At 40.2% G+C, this 13362-nt stretch overlaps 1 protein-coding gene across 1 annotated transcript; it reads right to left on the bottom strand.

Moving 5' to 3' along the window:
• Positions 1-858: 858 nt before the first annotated feature.
• Positions 859-13362, bottom strand: cbx6b (chromobox homolog 6b). The gene is made up of 5 exons (XM_020651312.2): positions 12340-13362; positions 6979-7219; positions 6342-6583; positions 4107-4286; positions 859-3334 (listed from the first exon to the last, which is right to left on the bottom strand). The coding sequence occupies exons 1-5, from the start codon at positions 13039-13041 to the stop codon at positions 3101-3103; spliced, it is 1599 nt and encodes a 532-aa protein (XP_020506968.1). The 5' UTR covers positions 13042-13362; the 3' UTR covers positions 859-3100.

Here is a 13362-nt window from a genome sequence, read left to right as displayed (position 1 = left end):
CTGAAGACAGATCTGCACTAACAGGAGTGCAGTTGAAAAGTCTTAAGTTAACTATGAATCTTGAACTGAACATAAAAAGTCAAATCAGAAAAGCATTTGATTATTTCCACAAATAACCTCCAGAACTTCAGTTGTACCTCAAAGGCTGACAAAGTCAATGCTCACCAGAGATTAACCTTTGCACAGAGCCAGGCTTACTTTTGCACTACATTTACAGCCTTCATGCTAAGCTGGACGACTTACATTTAGCAGAACGATACTCAGAAAGTAGTGGTATCATCAAAGCCTAAATGTGTTTTTTCATGAATGTAGGAATTTCAAATAAGAGCTATTTATTTTTACAGGATGAAAACGTAAAATACACATCACGCTCAGCCGACACTTCTGCAGAACGTTCTTTGTTATATGTACTTCGTGCTTTGTAGACAGCAAGATTTGGAGCATGCTGTCCATGTAAGGCTTCCACTGAATGTGAGGTCCTGAACCTCTTAAACGTGCCAACAAAACAGAACCAGTTTTTCTTGATCACCTGATGACTAGCTGATACACAACAGATGACTCTCATGGTTTCCCCAATTGTCAGTGTTCTCTTAACATACATATACACCTGTCACAACCTCTGGGAGAATGCTGCATGCTTTTCTCCTTGAGCTGTGTCCTTTCACTGGCTTGAAAGAAGAATGAGTAGAGGACTAAGACACACAAGGAGATGTATACTTTTTTTTTCTCTTTGAAAAATAAATTCTTGTGGAGTGTGTGTCGTACTGTGTGTACACGTGACAATGCAGAGTCTGGTGTGTGTGTGTTTGTGTGTCTTTGAATAAAAGAGCATCTAACAGAACATATCGTTCAACAATCTTTAAAATGAGGACTTTAATAAGATAATATGAAAGATAACATTAATGCATACATTGAAAGAAAATCATCAAATCGTCATGTAAGAAAAGAAAGCCTTTACAGAAAAAGCTTTCAGTTCCAATGATTGGAAACAGAATAATGCCAGACAAACAAAAAGCTCTGGCATGAGCTGAACAGACATCAGGCATAATATCAACAACACAGACTGAAAGGCATCATCAAAGACATTAGAGACGAGATTTTGACGTGATTTAGCATCAGTTTGGCGGCGATGTGCATAAATGTGTCTGAATCTCTTTTTAAAATCTGACCTTTTAAATCTTTAAAACTCACCAGGGAATTTGCAAAAACACTGATGCTAAATAATTTCAAAATACCCCTTGGTTTTTTTACATCAGGATTATACATCTGGTTATCGTTTAAATGGGTACAAAAAACCCTAACAGGCACTTTCCACTTTGGATTATTGTAATGCTAGTAGGGAGAGCCAGTAATATAGACATTTTAGAAATGAAAACTCTGCATTTAACATCATACAACAATGGAGAAAAATCATAAGTGATGTTCCGACACATAATTATTTACTTTCCTGATACAGGTTCCAATATAGTACTTCTCCAGTATAAGTCAATAAAAAATACAAAATGTTGATGGAAAAACGCTGATTGCTGACATTTTGGTAGCTTTGACTAACATTACATTCTCTGCCAGCAACACAATGTGGTTGTTTCCAATTTTAAAACGTTCAACCCAAACCTTCATCATGGGAGAAAAATTGGTTTTAGTATCACAATAACTTGATAATGACTTGTATTTCAGGCTGTATCGGAGGCTGATGCATCAGAACAACTCTTATAATCTTCAGAGTGTTTTCTGGATTTCAAATATTATCAGAGATGGCTCTTCAGAAACATACATGATGCATCGAGGGATGTTGCAAACACACAAAACAACTCATGCATGGAATGTAATGTTGGTAGAGATGGAGATTGAAGGTTGTTCATTCATTAAACCACATTTTTGAGTGATTGCATGTAAAAAAGAAAATAAAACCAGTCAGTTTCCAATACTGTTAAAATCGCTGAGTCCATTGTGTCTATTGGGAAATACGTTTTGTGTATAATATCTAAAACATCCGGCTTGTGGTGGTGACTTCTTGGGGAGTATGGTGACTTACTTTTTATTAGTTTGGCCTTGACAGACAGACACAGAGATACCAGCTGCCAGACATGATGCAGGAGGCATCGTTTGCGACACTCGTGATTAGACAGTACAGGTGAATTGAATACATCATGCAGAGGTGAAAACAACGTAGCATCATTCCTTAAAAAAGCCGGATCTTTGTTATTTCCATCCCTCGTTCCCTTCTCTTTCATCGTCTAGTCCTAGCTTCCATCTACTACTTAATATTCAGAAAGATTTTCATGACCCTACCTCAACTCAGAGCTCTAAAGCTTTCACGGCCGTCTGACCTATTTGGACTCATTGAGGGATTTCAGCCGGCTTGTTACAACTTCTGCCAGCCATATTGGAGGTTTACAATTCTACAGAAGCTGCAAACACCTGGATGAATCTCTGAAACACTCAACAGAATGAATAGTAAGTAGACATACTGCTTTTCTTTTCCTGCCATTTATATTACGTCGCTGGCTAATTATTGAAATTCAAATTTAGTGTGCTTTGAGTTTAGCCAAGCTAGCTGTTCCCTGTTTTTTCTACTCTATGCTAAGCTTTGTTAGCTGTCTGTGGACAAAAGATTCATATCTACTGTACAGACATGAGTGGTTTCTCTCTATTCTTATGTGTAACACTGTATTTAATAGTTGTGTAATGGCAGTTTCTTAATAAGCTAGTTGTAATAGTTTTGGTCATCAAACCATTACTGTGGGAATAATTCAGAGCTAGCGGAGTGTTAAGTTGTTTGCAAGTATTCTTCAATTACCATGACTTCCTCTTTGCTTAGTAGGCTGCTAGCTTGTTTGCTAATTAAGTGAATCCAGTAAGGTAGTTTAGTGCAGCCTTAATCTTTATTATGAGAAAATAACTTTTTGCTGTATTGAGTAAAAAAAAAAAAAGCAAAGTAATGAAGTCTCTACTCATATCATGTCAAATATACTGTATACCCAATTTACTTAATTTTTTCATACTTTTAAGTCCATGCCACATAGAGTTATTGGAAACATTAACGGCGTCAAGCTTTACCCCTCAGTCCCCGACTAGGCTAGAATCCTTCCCCCATTGGTCATTGGTAAGAACTCCTCGTGTGTTTACTACATGGCTCCCCCGGGTCTTTCGTTGCTCCACCATGAACCTCAATCCCATTTTCGGTCCAGGGGGCCACACTGCCCTGGGTCACTTTGCTGCAGCGAGCCAAGCTAGCCACCTGGCTGGAGGACAAGACGCGATCCCAGACACCCACCTGGGACAGCTCTCCGACCAGGGCCTGGGTTGAATCAAAACCTCCGGCCAAAGAATCCTAAAGAGAAAAGAAAACAGGAATCTTCAAATGGATTTCGGAGATAAAGCTTGAAAGGAGGTGATTGAGGAGAAAAAAAAACACTTTTATAAACAGACAGGCTTCGATTGTGTTGCCTTTGACAAAACTGAAGAATTTTTGAAGACGGAGACTTGATATAAAGCGGACATAATGAATGCAATTCTACAGAACAAAAAAAACCCATGGGGGTAGTTTATTTTGGCTCTGGATGAGGGTTCCTGGGGCTAAAAACCCTTGCTTTGACCATTGTGCATATATTTATCAACACAAGATAGAACAACACTTTAACATAATATACCAATTCAGCGTTTTATCTAGCTGAATTACTCATCGCCTACCATCTGACACTGATAGAGCCAACTCTTCATGGCTTTAGGTTTAGGCAGTGATTATTTAGTTAAGGAAAATGGCTCTTTAAAAAACAACATCCCCATTTCCCCCTGTTTTCAACCAAAGTTCAGTTCTCACTGGATTGAGTTGGAGTTGGAGTGGAGAGACAATTTCCACAGTCAGCTGTGTGTTAGCTGTACTCATAATGAAATATGCCTCTTTGATGCATTTTATTTACAATTCAGGCAAATTCATTGGTGGAAAAGACCAAGAGTTACAGTGTGTTAGGATACATTTTCCTGCAACACTATTGTCAGCAGTTGCCTGAAGGGCAAACTAAATTGGAATTCCGTTTTCAGGAACAGCCTTATGTTCCTCTAATCAGGTAAAACTTATTTAATTCTGTCTGTTGTGCCTTTACCTGCTCCTGTCCCAGTATGAGCACTCCTCCAGGTCTGATGTTATGTCCAGCAGCCAATGCATGACCTTGGCCCCTCAGCTTTCCCCCCTGGTACGCCTGCCAGGCTCCTCCCTTCTGGCTCCAGCTCACACAGATGTGCTGCCAGCTGCCTCTGGAGAGGTTCAGAGGCAACTGCGCCACCTAGGAATGGGAGCGTGAGAGGGCTTTTAGATTAACGTTGGAGGTAAAACATGTCTTCAGGCTGCATTTCTCTGACATCCCCTTTCTTCAAAAAAATTGCTCTTATGCACTAATTCCCAAGTACCAAAGTCACTGTGCTACCCACAAGGACACAGAACTTTTCCTCCAGACATGAATTACCATAATGAAGTCACTGAATTATACCTTAATCTACAGCACTGCACTACACCACATTGCAATGCTGTCAAGATGGTGCATTAGTTTGTCATTTCATCCCCCTGAATGACACCATTTAGCTTGTCTGCTAAATTGGCTTCTCAATTGATGTGTTCCGGTTCTTTGTATGCTAATGCTGCTCTGTATCTGCTGTAATAGACATTCCATAGCCCAATAAAGAATATAATGCCTTTGATATATAGTACAACAGTAGAATTTTAAGAAGGGATCAGACCTTGCAGAAAGATGAAGTGAAACTCTTGTAGAGTGATGCTACTGTCCATACTTAATTACCAAAAAATCAGACATTTAATCTAGTTACTTTAATCCTCACATACTATGTTCGTCCAGGAACTGTCAAGTTCCTTACAGTGAAGTTCATTCGGTCATCTTGTATTTATTCTGGAGAAATTATTGAGGGCAATTATTTACAATGATGTCCGGGAGGGCAGTTAAAACGAATAAATGACAAAAACCACAAGCAGATCACAGCAGACCGTCTGCACCCCCTCTGGTTGGAGTATGAACTCTTGACTTCAGGGCGCAGGTACAGAATGCCCAGGATGAGGACCAAAAGAGGCATTACATCCCTTGAACCACGCAGCATTCAGCTGCTTTATAAACTCTGATTATTCAGGGTGAACTTGGCACTCTGCACTTTATTTATCTTGCCACTAAAATCCCTCATTTAATCATGTGATGCTTTCATGTGTTTCATGAAGGTTTCATTCATAAGACAGCAGAGCAGACAACTACTGTTAGAAACATTTACACTTGTAAGTTTTTTAAATTGACCCATGGTAACTTTTATATTCAGTTTTGTAATGTGTTCCAGGTAAGCAGCACAAAGGTAACAGATGTTTTTCCCAATCTCAGTGGTTACTCGCAGCCCGCAGCATTAACCAGTCACTTGATCGAGTGTTAGACTGATACTGATAATCTGCCCAGATTTATAGAGAAGTGATGCATGCTGGTAGATTATCATTAAGTGCTTTATAAATAAATATCAGCCAATGTCTGTCACGCTGTTAATGAGGGCCAAGCAACTTTATCGAAAAGGATGCAGTGATAGGTGGAATATTTGTCACCAGTGATAAATCTGAAGGCGGAATGATAAACTGGGTCTGATGATTTTATATTGGAGTGGTGTTGTAGTACTCGAAATCAATCTCGGTCTCAAGACAGTTCTCGAGAGTTCTCTTGTCTTGGAATTGAAAGCATTTTTACTCTGTCTTGTCTCGGTCTCAGACTGGGTGGACTCTGGATTTTAAACCGAGAGCACCACCACTGATAGGCTATTTTTCCATGTCATTGCTGTGATAAGAAGGAAAATGTAAACAAAAAGGACTGATCCAGCCAGATACCAAGAGCTTTAAACTGGGGGACCCTTTCAATATTGTGACTTTCTAGAGTTGTTAAATATGTAAGTCATTTTCTGTGTTATTACTGGCTCTTTTAAAGAGCATGTATTTAGTTCAGCCATGACCCAGATCTCTGAAAACCCATTACACTCAGTAGCGTTTTGATTAATTCACTGATACAGGTGATCCTCAGCTTTTAACTTGAGTCTCCCAAAATAGTATGGGAGGCAGAGCCTTGAATTATCAGGCCCCTCTTCTTTGGGTTCATCTACCAGTTTAGAAACAATCCACTCCACTTGTAGGCACAGGCTTGAAATGTTTCTTTTTTTCCATCAAGCTTATAGTTAAGGCTTCATCATTCCTGACTAACTATTGGGTCTCTGTAGGTCTGCTCTAAATGTTTAGATGTCTTGAGATTACTTTTGTTGTGGTCTTGGGCTTTATACTTCACTGCCCTGCAGATTGACTGATTTGGTACCTTGTCGTTGATGAGCAGCTCAGCGGCCATGTGCAGGCCCTGCAGCAGCACGAGCTCGTTGGGTTGTTCAGGAACAGCGTAGGACAGAGGCGTACCGAATCCTCCCTCTGCGGGCCGCAGCCACAGGCACACGGTGAAGGCCCGGAGCTTGGGGACGGAGTGTTTCACCACAGCGTACATGTAGTTTGTCCTAGTGGGGAAGGACAGCCTGTATCCCTGTGGGAAGGAATGGCCTGAGGTACCTGACAGAGCAGACAGAGAACATTGAATAAGAAACAAAAAATGAGGATGAATCAGTCAAGTTATGCACAGTGATCAGGCTTTTTCTCATACAATGTTTCTCCACTGACTTCACTTGAAAACATCAGATCTTTTTTTCAAAGCAGTGCATTTATTTCATAGTCCTTCTGATCTTTCTTTTACATAAGCTCAATATAATTAATTCATCATAAAGACACCCCTTGGCTAGATTTGGTAAATAGTAATACAAAATGAAACATGAAGATTATTTTTCATCATTAGCGACTCATTTCTCAGGGTTGCATTTTAAGTCCTAGTTATTATATCTTCATTTAAACATCGAAGTCAACACACATATACATACAACCATTTTCTTATTCTTTCTTTTTCCACCCACCTTCCTCCAGCCCTGAAACACGATGTTTTAGTTTATTGATGCCCTGGTCAATTTCCTGTCTGTGGTTCTCTGTTTCCAGCCGCAGGGCTTTTCTCTCTTTATCCAGCAGCTCCACCTTCCTCTCCAGCTCCCCCTCCAAGGCGTCCATCCTCCAGGATCTGCCAGCTCCACCTCTGTGCCCTGGATCAGGGCCGCCCGACATCCCGTCTTCCCCCGGCACCCCTGAGGTGTTGCTGTCCGTCTGGTTGTGAGGAAAAGGGCCGATGTCTGACTGTTAGTTTATTAACAAAGTTAGTTTTTTTCCAAAGTCAAACGGAACACTTTTACTATGATGCTGAACTATATACACAGCTCACATCATTTCAGCTCGAACATTTTCAATGTAATGATATGATCCAGAATTTTGGAGCAATTCTCAACACATGTTGCCGACATCAGACATCAATTGTTGATCAGTTCAACATTGTAAAAGTTTATTTCTTGTCAATAACTGTGAGGCAATGAAACAGTCCTATGAACCCCAAATTAAACTTCAGATAGTTGTTTATCTCAACATCTAAACCCTATCAAGTTGTATTTTGTTTTAACTTTTTTGTACAAATGACTAAAATGTGATGCAACATATTAAGCACTAATATTTAGACGTGCTGGTAGAATGTGTCAGTCTTTTGAAAGAGCTTGGCTATCCCTTTATGCTAAGCTAAGTGTTGTATTGCTAACTTAAGAGATGAATACTGTATCTGACAGTGGTACCAATCTTCTTTTCTATTTTGTCAGCATGGAAGAGCATACTGCAAATTATATTGCATTAAGTGTCAAACTATTTAAAACCTAGGGATCATTTTACATCATTTCAAAGCCTAACTCATTAGCGACCACATAGAGAACAAGCAAGCTTTGTCTTGAGACCAAGACCGATTTCGAGTTGATTTCGAGTTGATTTCGAGTAGTACTGTAAGCCACACATCAAGAGAACACACAGAACAATCACACATTAGAAGCTTGTTTGAAAGTTGGGCCTTGAGTTAGGATTTGAATGTAGATGGTTCAGTGGAGTGTTGAATATGTGTGGGGAGTGAGTTGCAGAGAGAGGGGGCAGCTATGGAGAAGGCTCTGATACTTGTAGAAGTATCTCTGTAAGAGTAGAGTAGCTCGACTCACAGCAAGTTGTTTACTTTATAGGATTTATTTTGACATTTAAATTCAAAGACGAAAAAAACAAAAGTCTGAAACCAAATGTCACACATTATGTTTCAGGAATCAACAGATCTTAATTAAGCCGAGCCGAGCCGAGTCATTCCTAAGGGGATTTCTTTTCAATTAAGTACAGCACAACAAATAATTGCTATTCAGAAAGAGGCTGCCAAGAGAACAGACTATTTCAGTCAACACCAAATTACTCCAGGCCCTGCTGCATAATGGTTCTCTGAAATAAACACCAAGTCCTCAGGGGAAACAACGTGGGAAATACAGACTCTGCTGAATTAAAAGAAAATCTGCAGGGTCCATTGTCCATCGAGCATCGTGTTGTAGAAATATGTAATCACCACGAGGGAATCAATACGGAAAATACACAAAGAGTGCTCTGAAAAATACATAAAGACCATACAGTGAACAGTGTGCTTACCTGTATTGCACAAAATGAAACTAAGGCTGGAGAGAATACTTTTCGATAATGATCACTGCTGTATAAACACCATCAGACATAGTTGGATAGGATTCAGTATGGTGGAAGAAGCCCTGGTTTAAAAAAAGGTAAGGTTACATAACTGTATATTTAAAGATTGTAAAAGAGTTCAGGTATGGATTTTGGTCCCACAAGGGATACACAGTGGCTGGAAATTTTGACTTCGAAAGAGTCTTATAAGGAATATAGTTCAACTGTTGTTAACCATCACTCTGCATTATCATGCATGTTTTGTACATCTTTAGGAAGTTCTATAATGTCACTGTCTTCAAGCACAAACGTACGTCCTGCATGCTGTTTGTTAAGAAGTTGATGTTGTTTGAAACTGAGTAAAAGTATACTGTAGGTCGGCACTTTTCTATATAGACTTCACATTACTGTATGCTGCATCCGATCTGAGCTGAAATATGTTTGACAGTTCTGTTGCTGAGCCTTGAGTGAAGGAAGGTATTTACAGTACAGATTTCAAATTCAGCTAAATATCAATATCATCCAAGTGAATACAGGATTAGTGCGCCGGTAGCCTAGTGGTTAGTGCGCGTGCCCCATGTACAGAGGCTCTATAGTCCTCATAGTGGACGGCCTAGGTATGAATCCAAACTACTCCTTTCCTGCACATCATTCACCTCTCTCTCTCTCTCTCCCCGATTTCTTACTCTATCCACTATCCTGTCTCTAAATAAAGGCACAAAAGTGAGTGCAGTATTTCCAACAGGAAGCCAATAGTAGTGGATACACCTTAAGAAATCTCACATTCACTCCAAGTGGTAGTAATAATGTGATTGCTGAACAAACCAAACCCAACACATGTTATCTTTTATCTGCTTTTCTATCGATCATGGTCAGTAAAAACTAAACCGTTAAAACTGTACCAATCTGGAAGGAAAGGTGGCCATGTCAAGATAAAACAACAAATGTGGTTACGAAAAAAGACATCAGACAGTAGCTAGCATTAGCATTCAGACACTATATAATCTTACTGTTAGAGTTTTCAAATATGTTCTCTAACCTGAAGTAGGGCCTGATGTCCCGCTGGATATTTAACACCCACTGTCTTTCAGTTGCCAATAAAGTGAGACACTACATGTAACTTTTGAGCTTCCCACCCTGAGCCTGACGTCAGAGGTAGACTGAATGGCCGCTGTGTGGATATTTTGAGTGGTAGTAAATGAACTACATTGTCTGCACATTTTAAACCATTACAACCCAAGATTAGCTATCATGTAAGTTAAACGCTAAGGATGCTTGTTTCCTGTCATTTAGTAGGAAACTTCTACTTGTTTGAACTGTAAGAGGGGTTAGCAATATCTAATTGTTTGAAAGATTCATTTAGTGAGTTGTATTAAGTTGCTGGAATAAATGCAAGATTATGCAAAATCAATACAGACCACAATCTAGAAGGAAACTGGGATAAGAAATCTAACACAGTTATTTAACCTGAGTAGTATTCCCAAATGAGCGCTCGTGTTGTGTTTTCACCAGAACACAGGATGTGACGTAATCACCAGCCTTTGCCTCTGAAGTAGGCCAAGCACCTGCCTGGCTGGTAAAGCGTGACTGGGATGGTAAAAGAAACAGTGGGGGCGAGAAAGAACACATTGGCTCCTATGTTATGTTTGGCATTGAAGCACGTATCACACTCGAGACTTGTGAAATTCATTCATATCTTAAAGGTAAAGGGAGAGTGTGTTCCTGAAAAGTGAAACAGAAATTACATGTTTTTTTGCAATATGGAGGGGTTTGTTTTCCATTTGGGTGTGGGGACATCAACAACCAAACGAGTTATTCACATAGAAAACGACCTATAAAGACGTGTCCTACATATAATACCAGAAGTGAAGAGTACTATGGAGCATGTTGAGTCTGTGCTTTTCAACAAATATAGGCAACTCATGAATTATTGATGGTATTTCTTCAGCCAAGAATGAGGTTGTACATCATCGGATTCTGGTCAGATAAGGGCACGTTTCATGTTTCTGCAATTCTCCTCCCCCTTATTCTCCCTCCCCCAACTCATTATTTTCTTCATCCCCCATCTCCGCTCTCCCTCCTGTTTCTCTCTGCTTCCCCTGCCTCTCTCTTTTTAAAAAAAAATTCTGTCTTCATTTTCATTTTCAATCTCGGTCTGTTTTCTTGGCAGGAAAAATTTGCAACATCGCCAAAGCAATAAACTCATTTTGGATTTACAAAAAAAATAGTGCTAGATGACATGTTATGATAATGTAAAATCATTAAATGTGGAAGTAATCATCCATTACCATCAACATCTCTATCTTGATTTTGATTATATAGTAGGTATGTAGAGAAAGAAAGTCTCCTAAATTTCCTCTTCATAGATTTAGATTTATAGAGTTTATAGCTTTGATAGATTTCTCTTTGAGGTGAAAAGTATTTATTTTTGTACATACAGTAGCTTCACTTGATGTTGCTGTTTAAATAAAAGAGCCTCTGACTCTCGATATCTAATATCACCCACAATACCTTTTTGGATTACTCCCTTGTTCTCATTCAAAATTTAAACCCTTTGCTTTTAGAAACCACTCATGTCTGCCCAGGAATACTAAAAGAGACTAAGAAGAGACGCTTATAGCAATGGATTTCCACTCTGATAATCACCTTTTGCTGCAAAGTGAAGCTAGAGTTGGTTACTGCTAAAAGTAGCTGGAGTTTGAGGTATTACAGCTGAATGTACTTTTTACAGAAGAATATAGCCAGAGTTTTTTTTCAGACAAAATGTAGCTGGGGTCAAAGGTTTTATAGGAAATGATAGCTACTATAATGATAGATTTAAATGAAGCTACAGATTGATGTGTAACAGTTTAACATAGCCAGGTTCGAAGGTTTAGAACTAGTGTTAGAGTATTTAAAACAAAATGCAGTGAGAGTAAGAGGTTTAACAAAAATGTGGCTAGAGTCAGAGGGATTACAGCAAAATGTAGCTAGAGTTGGATGTATTAAAGCTAAATGATGCTGGAGTTGGATGTATTAAAGCTAAATATGTTGGAGTTGGACGTATTAAAGCTAAATGGAATTAGGCCATGACATTTTTTAAAGAAAATGTAAAAATTTAGAGATGGATATGTTACTACAAAATGTGTTTAGAGTTAAAAGTCTACCAGCAAAATGTATCCAGTTGGAAGTATAATTGCAAAAGTTTCCGTAGTTTTAAGGTTTTGTTGTACTGTAATGTACGAGAGTTTGAGGTATTACAGTGGGATGATGCATAGCTGAAGGCTTTACAGAGATGGTGTGGAAGTGTTGGAGCACGAACAAAATAAGTTTGGATTTATAATATAACCGTTACAAATAACTAAACTTTGGAGGTATTGCAGCATTTTGATGCTATAATTTAATATATGACAGAAAAATGTGGCTTGCAAGATACAACTAGAAATAGCTTTCTTTGCAATTCTTTATTCTTTTCAATGTGGCACATTTCCATGTGTAAGCACCATAGTGTTTATATAATATAAATATATACAGGAGAGTATATCTGGATATTCTTATTTGTAGTACAAGTAGATTAAATTAGTAACAATACAAAGGCTGTGTGTGTGTGTGTGCACTTTGGGCCTCCTCTGCATCCTCTGTGGATTTCCTCAACTTGCGTATTTGAGAGTTTCCTGCAGAGGATCAAACATGTGAAGCAGTGATTTTCTCCACTCTTAACCTACCTCCAGCTTCTCTATGCGGTCCTTGAGCTGTGTGATAGCCTGCTCCAGTTCATCCACAGCCCTGACGGTGAGCAGGTGGGCACTGTCGGGCGTCGAAACCGGACTGTCCCGAACCATGATCCGATCCAGGTGGGTCTCCTCTGGCGTACTTTTTCCCCACAACAGCCCCGCTGCGCTCCCGCGTCTGTCCGCGCTGCTGCTGCTACTGCCGTCCAGTCTCTTCTCGCACTCGGACAGTTTCACTGTCAGCTCTCTGATGGTCCGCTTGTCCGTTAATATCTGGTCATTTTGCTGTAAGACGATCTGCCGTAGCTCCTCCGCTTTGGTGCGAAGGTCTTCCCCCGCGTAATGCGCAGGGTCGTCCGCTTGTTGCTGAAAGTTTTTCAGGTTGCACTCACCGGCGGGGATCGGCGTGCAGATAAGTCGACTCACTTTTGGGTCGTGCCCCGTGAGTTCAGTGACCCCGTCCAGCCCGCCGAGCCCGATGTTAAAAGTCGGTGCTTCTGAATCCGGTGTTTCTGAACCGTGGAGAGCGCCCAGAGATCCGACCCGGGCCACAGAGCCCCCCGCAGCGGGGGTCTGCGCGTCCGTATACAGAGAGTGGTTGTCGGTTGCTGGTTGCTGTTGAGACGGCGCAGCCCTGGAGGATCCGGTGTGGACGGCTGCGATGATGCAGATAACCGCTCCGATGAAGGCCACCATCCCGGCGGCCAAGATAATAACAATGAACTTCAGGGTTGCGGCGGAGAGGATCGATTATTAGAAAAATCTAATAATAACACTCCGATTGCTTGAAACTAAAAGCGCAAAAAGATATCAAATTAAAAAAAAAAAAAAAATGCTATGTAGGCTTATGAAAGAGAAAGAAAAACCACACTTTTTCCCTCTTCCACAGTAACTAGCGATGAGAAAATGAGAGTTCCGCAACATAACTGAGTGATCATGGAGTCAAATCATGAGGAGAAGAAAGCAGCCTGTGTAACACCTCCTCCTCCTCCTGTGCAGCGCGCATGTCCTCGGGAT

Source organism: Labrus bergylta, chromosome 16 (genome assembly GCF_963930695.1).
Source record: "Labrus bergylta chromosome 16, fLabBer1.1, whole genome shotgun sequence".
In the NCBI taxonomy this organism is placed as follows: domain Eukaryota; kingdom Metazoa; phylum Chordata; class Actinopteri; order Labriformes; family Labridae; genus Labrus; species Labrus bergylta.
This window is presented reverse-complemented; position numbering and strand designations above follow the sequence as displayed.

Bases quoted from the DNA above. Each gene is read 5' to 3' on its own strand.
- cbx6b (XM_020651312.2), bottom strand. From the start codon at position 13,041: ATGGTGGCCTTCATCGGAGCGGTTATCTGCATCATCGCAGCCGTCCAC. The intron at 6,584-6,978 runs GTGGGTGGAAAA...CTGCTCTGTCAG, and splicing joins TGTTTCAGGGCTGGAGGAAG to GTACCTCAGGCCATTCCTTC. The intron at 4,287-6,341 runs GTACCAAATCAG...TCCCATTCCTAG, and splicing joins AGCTGCTCATCAACGACAAG to GTGGCGCAGTTGCCTCTGAA.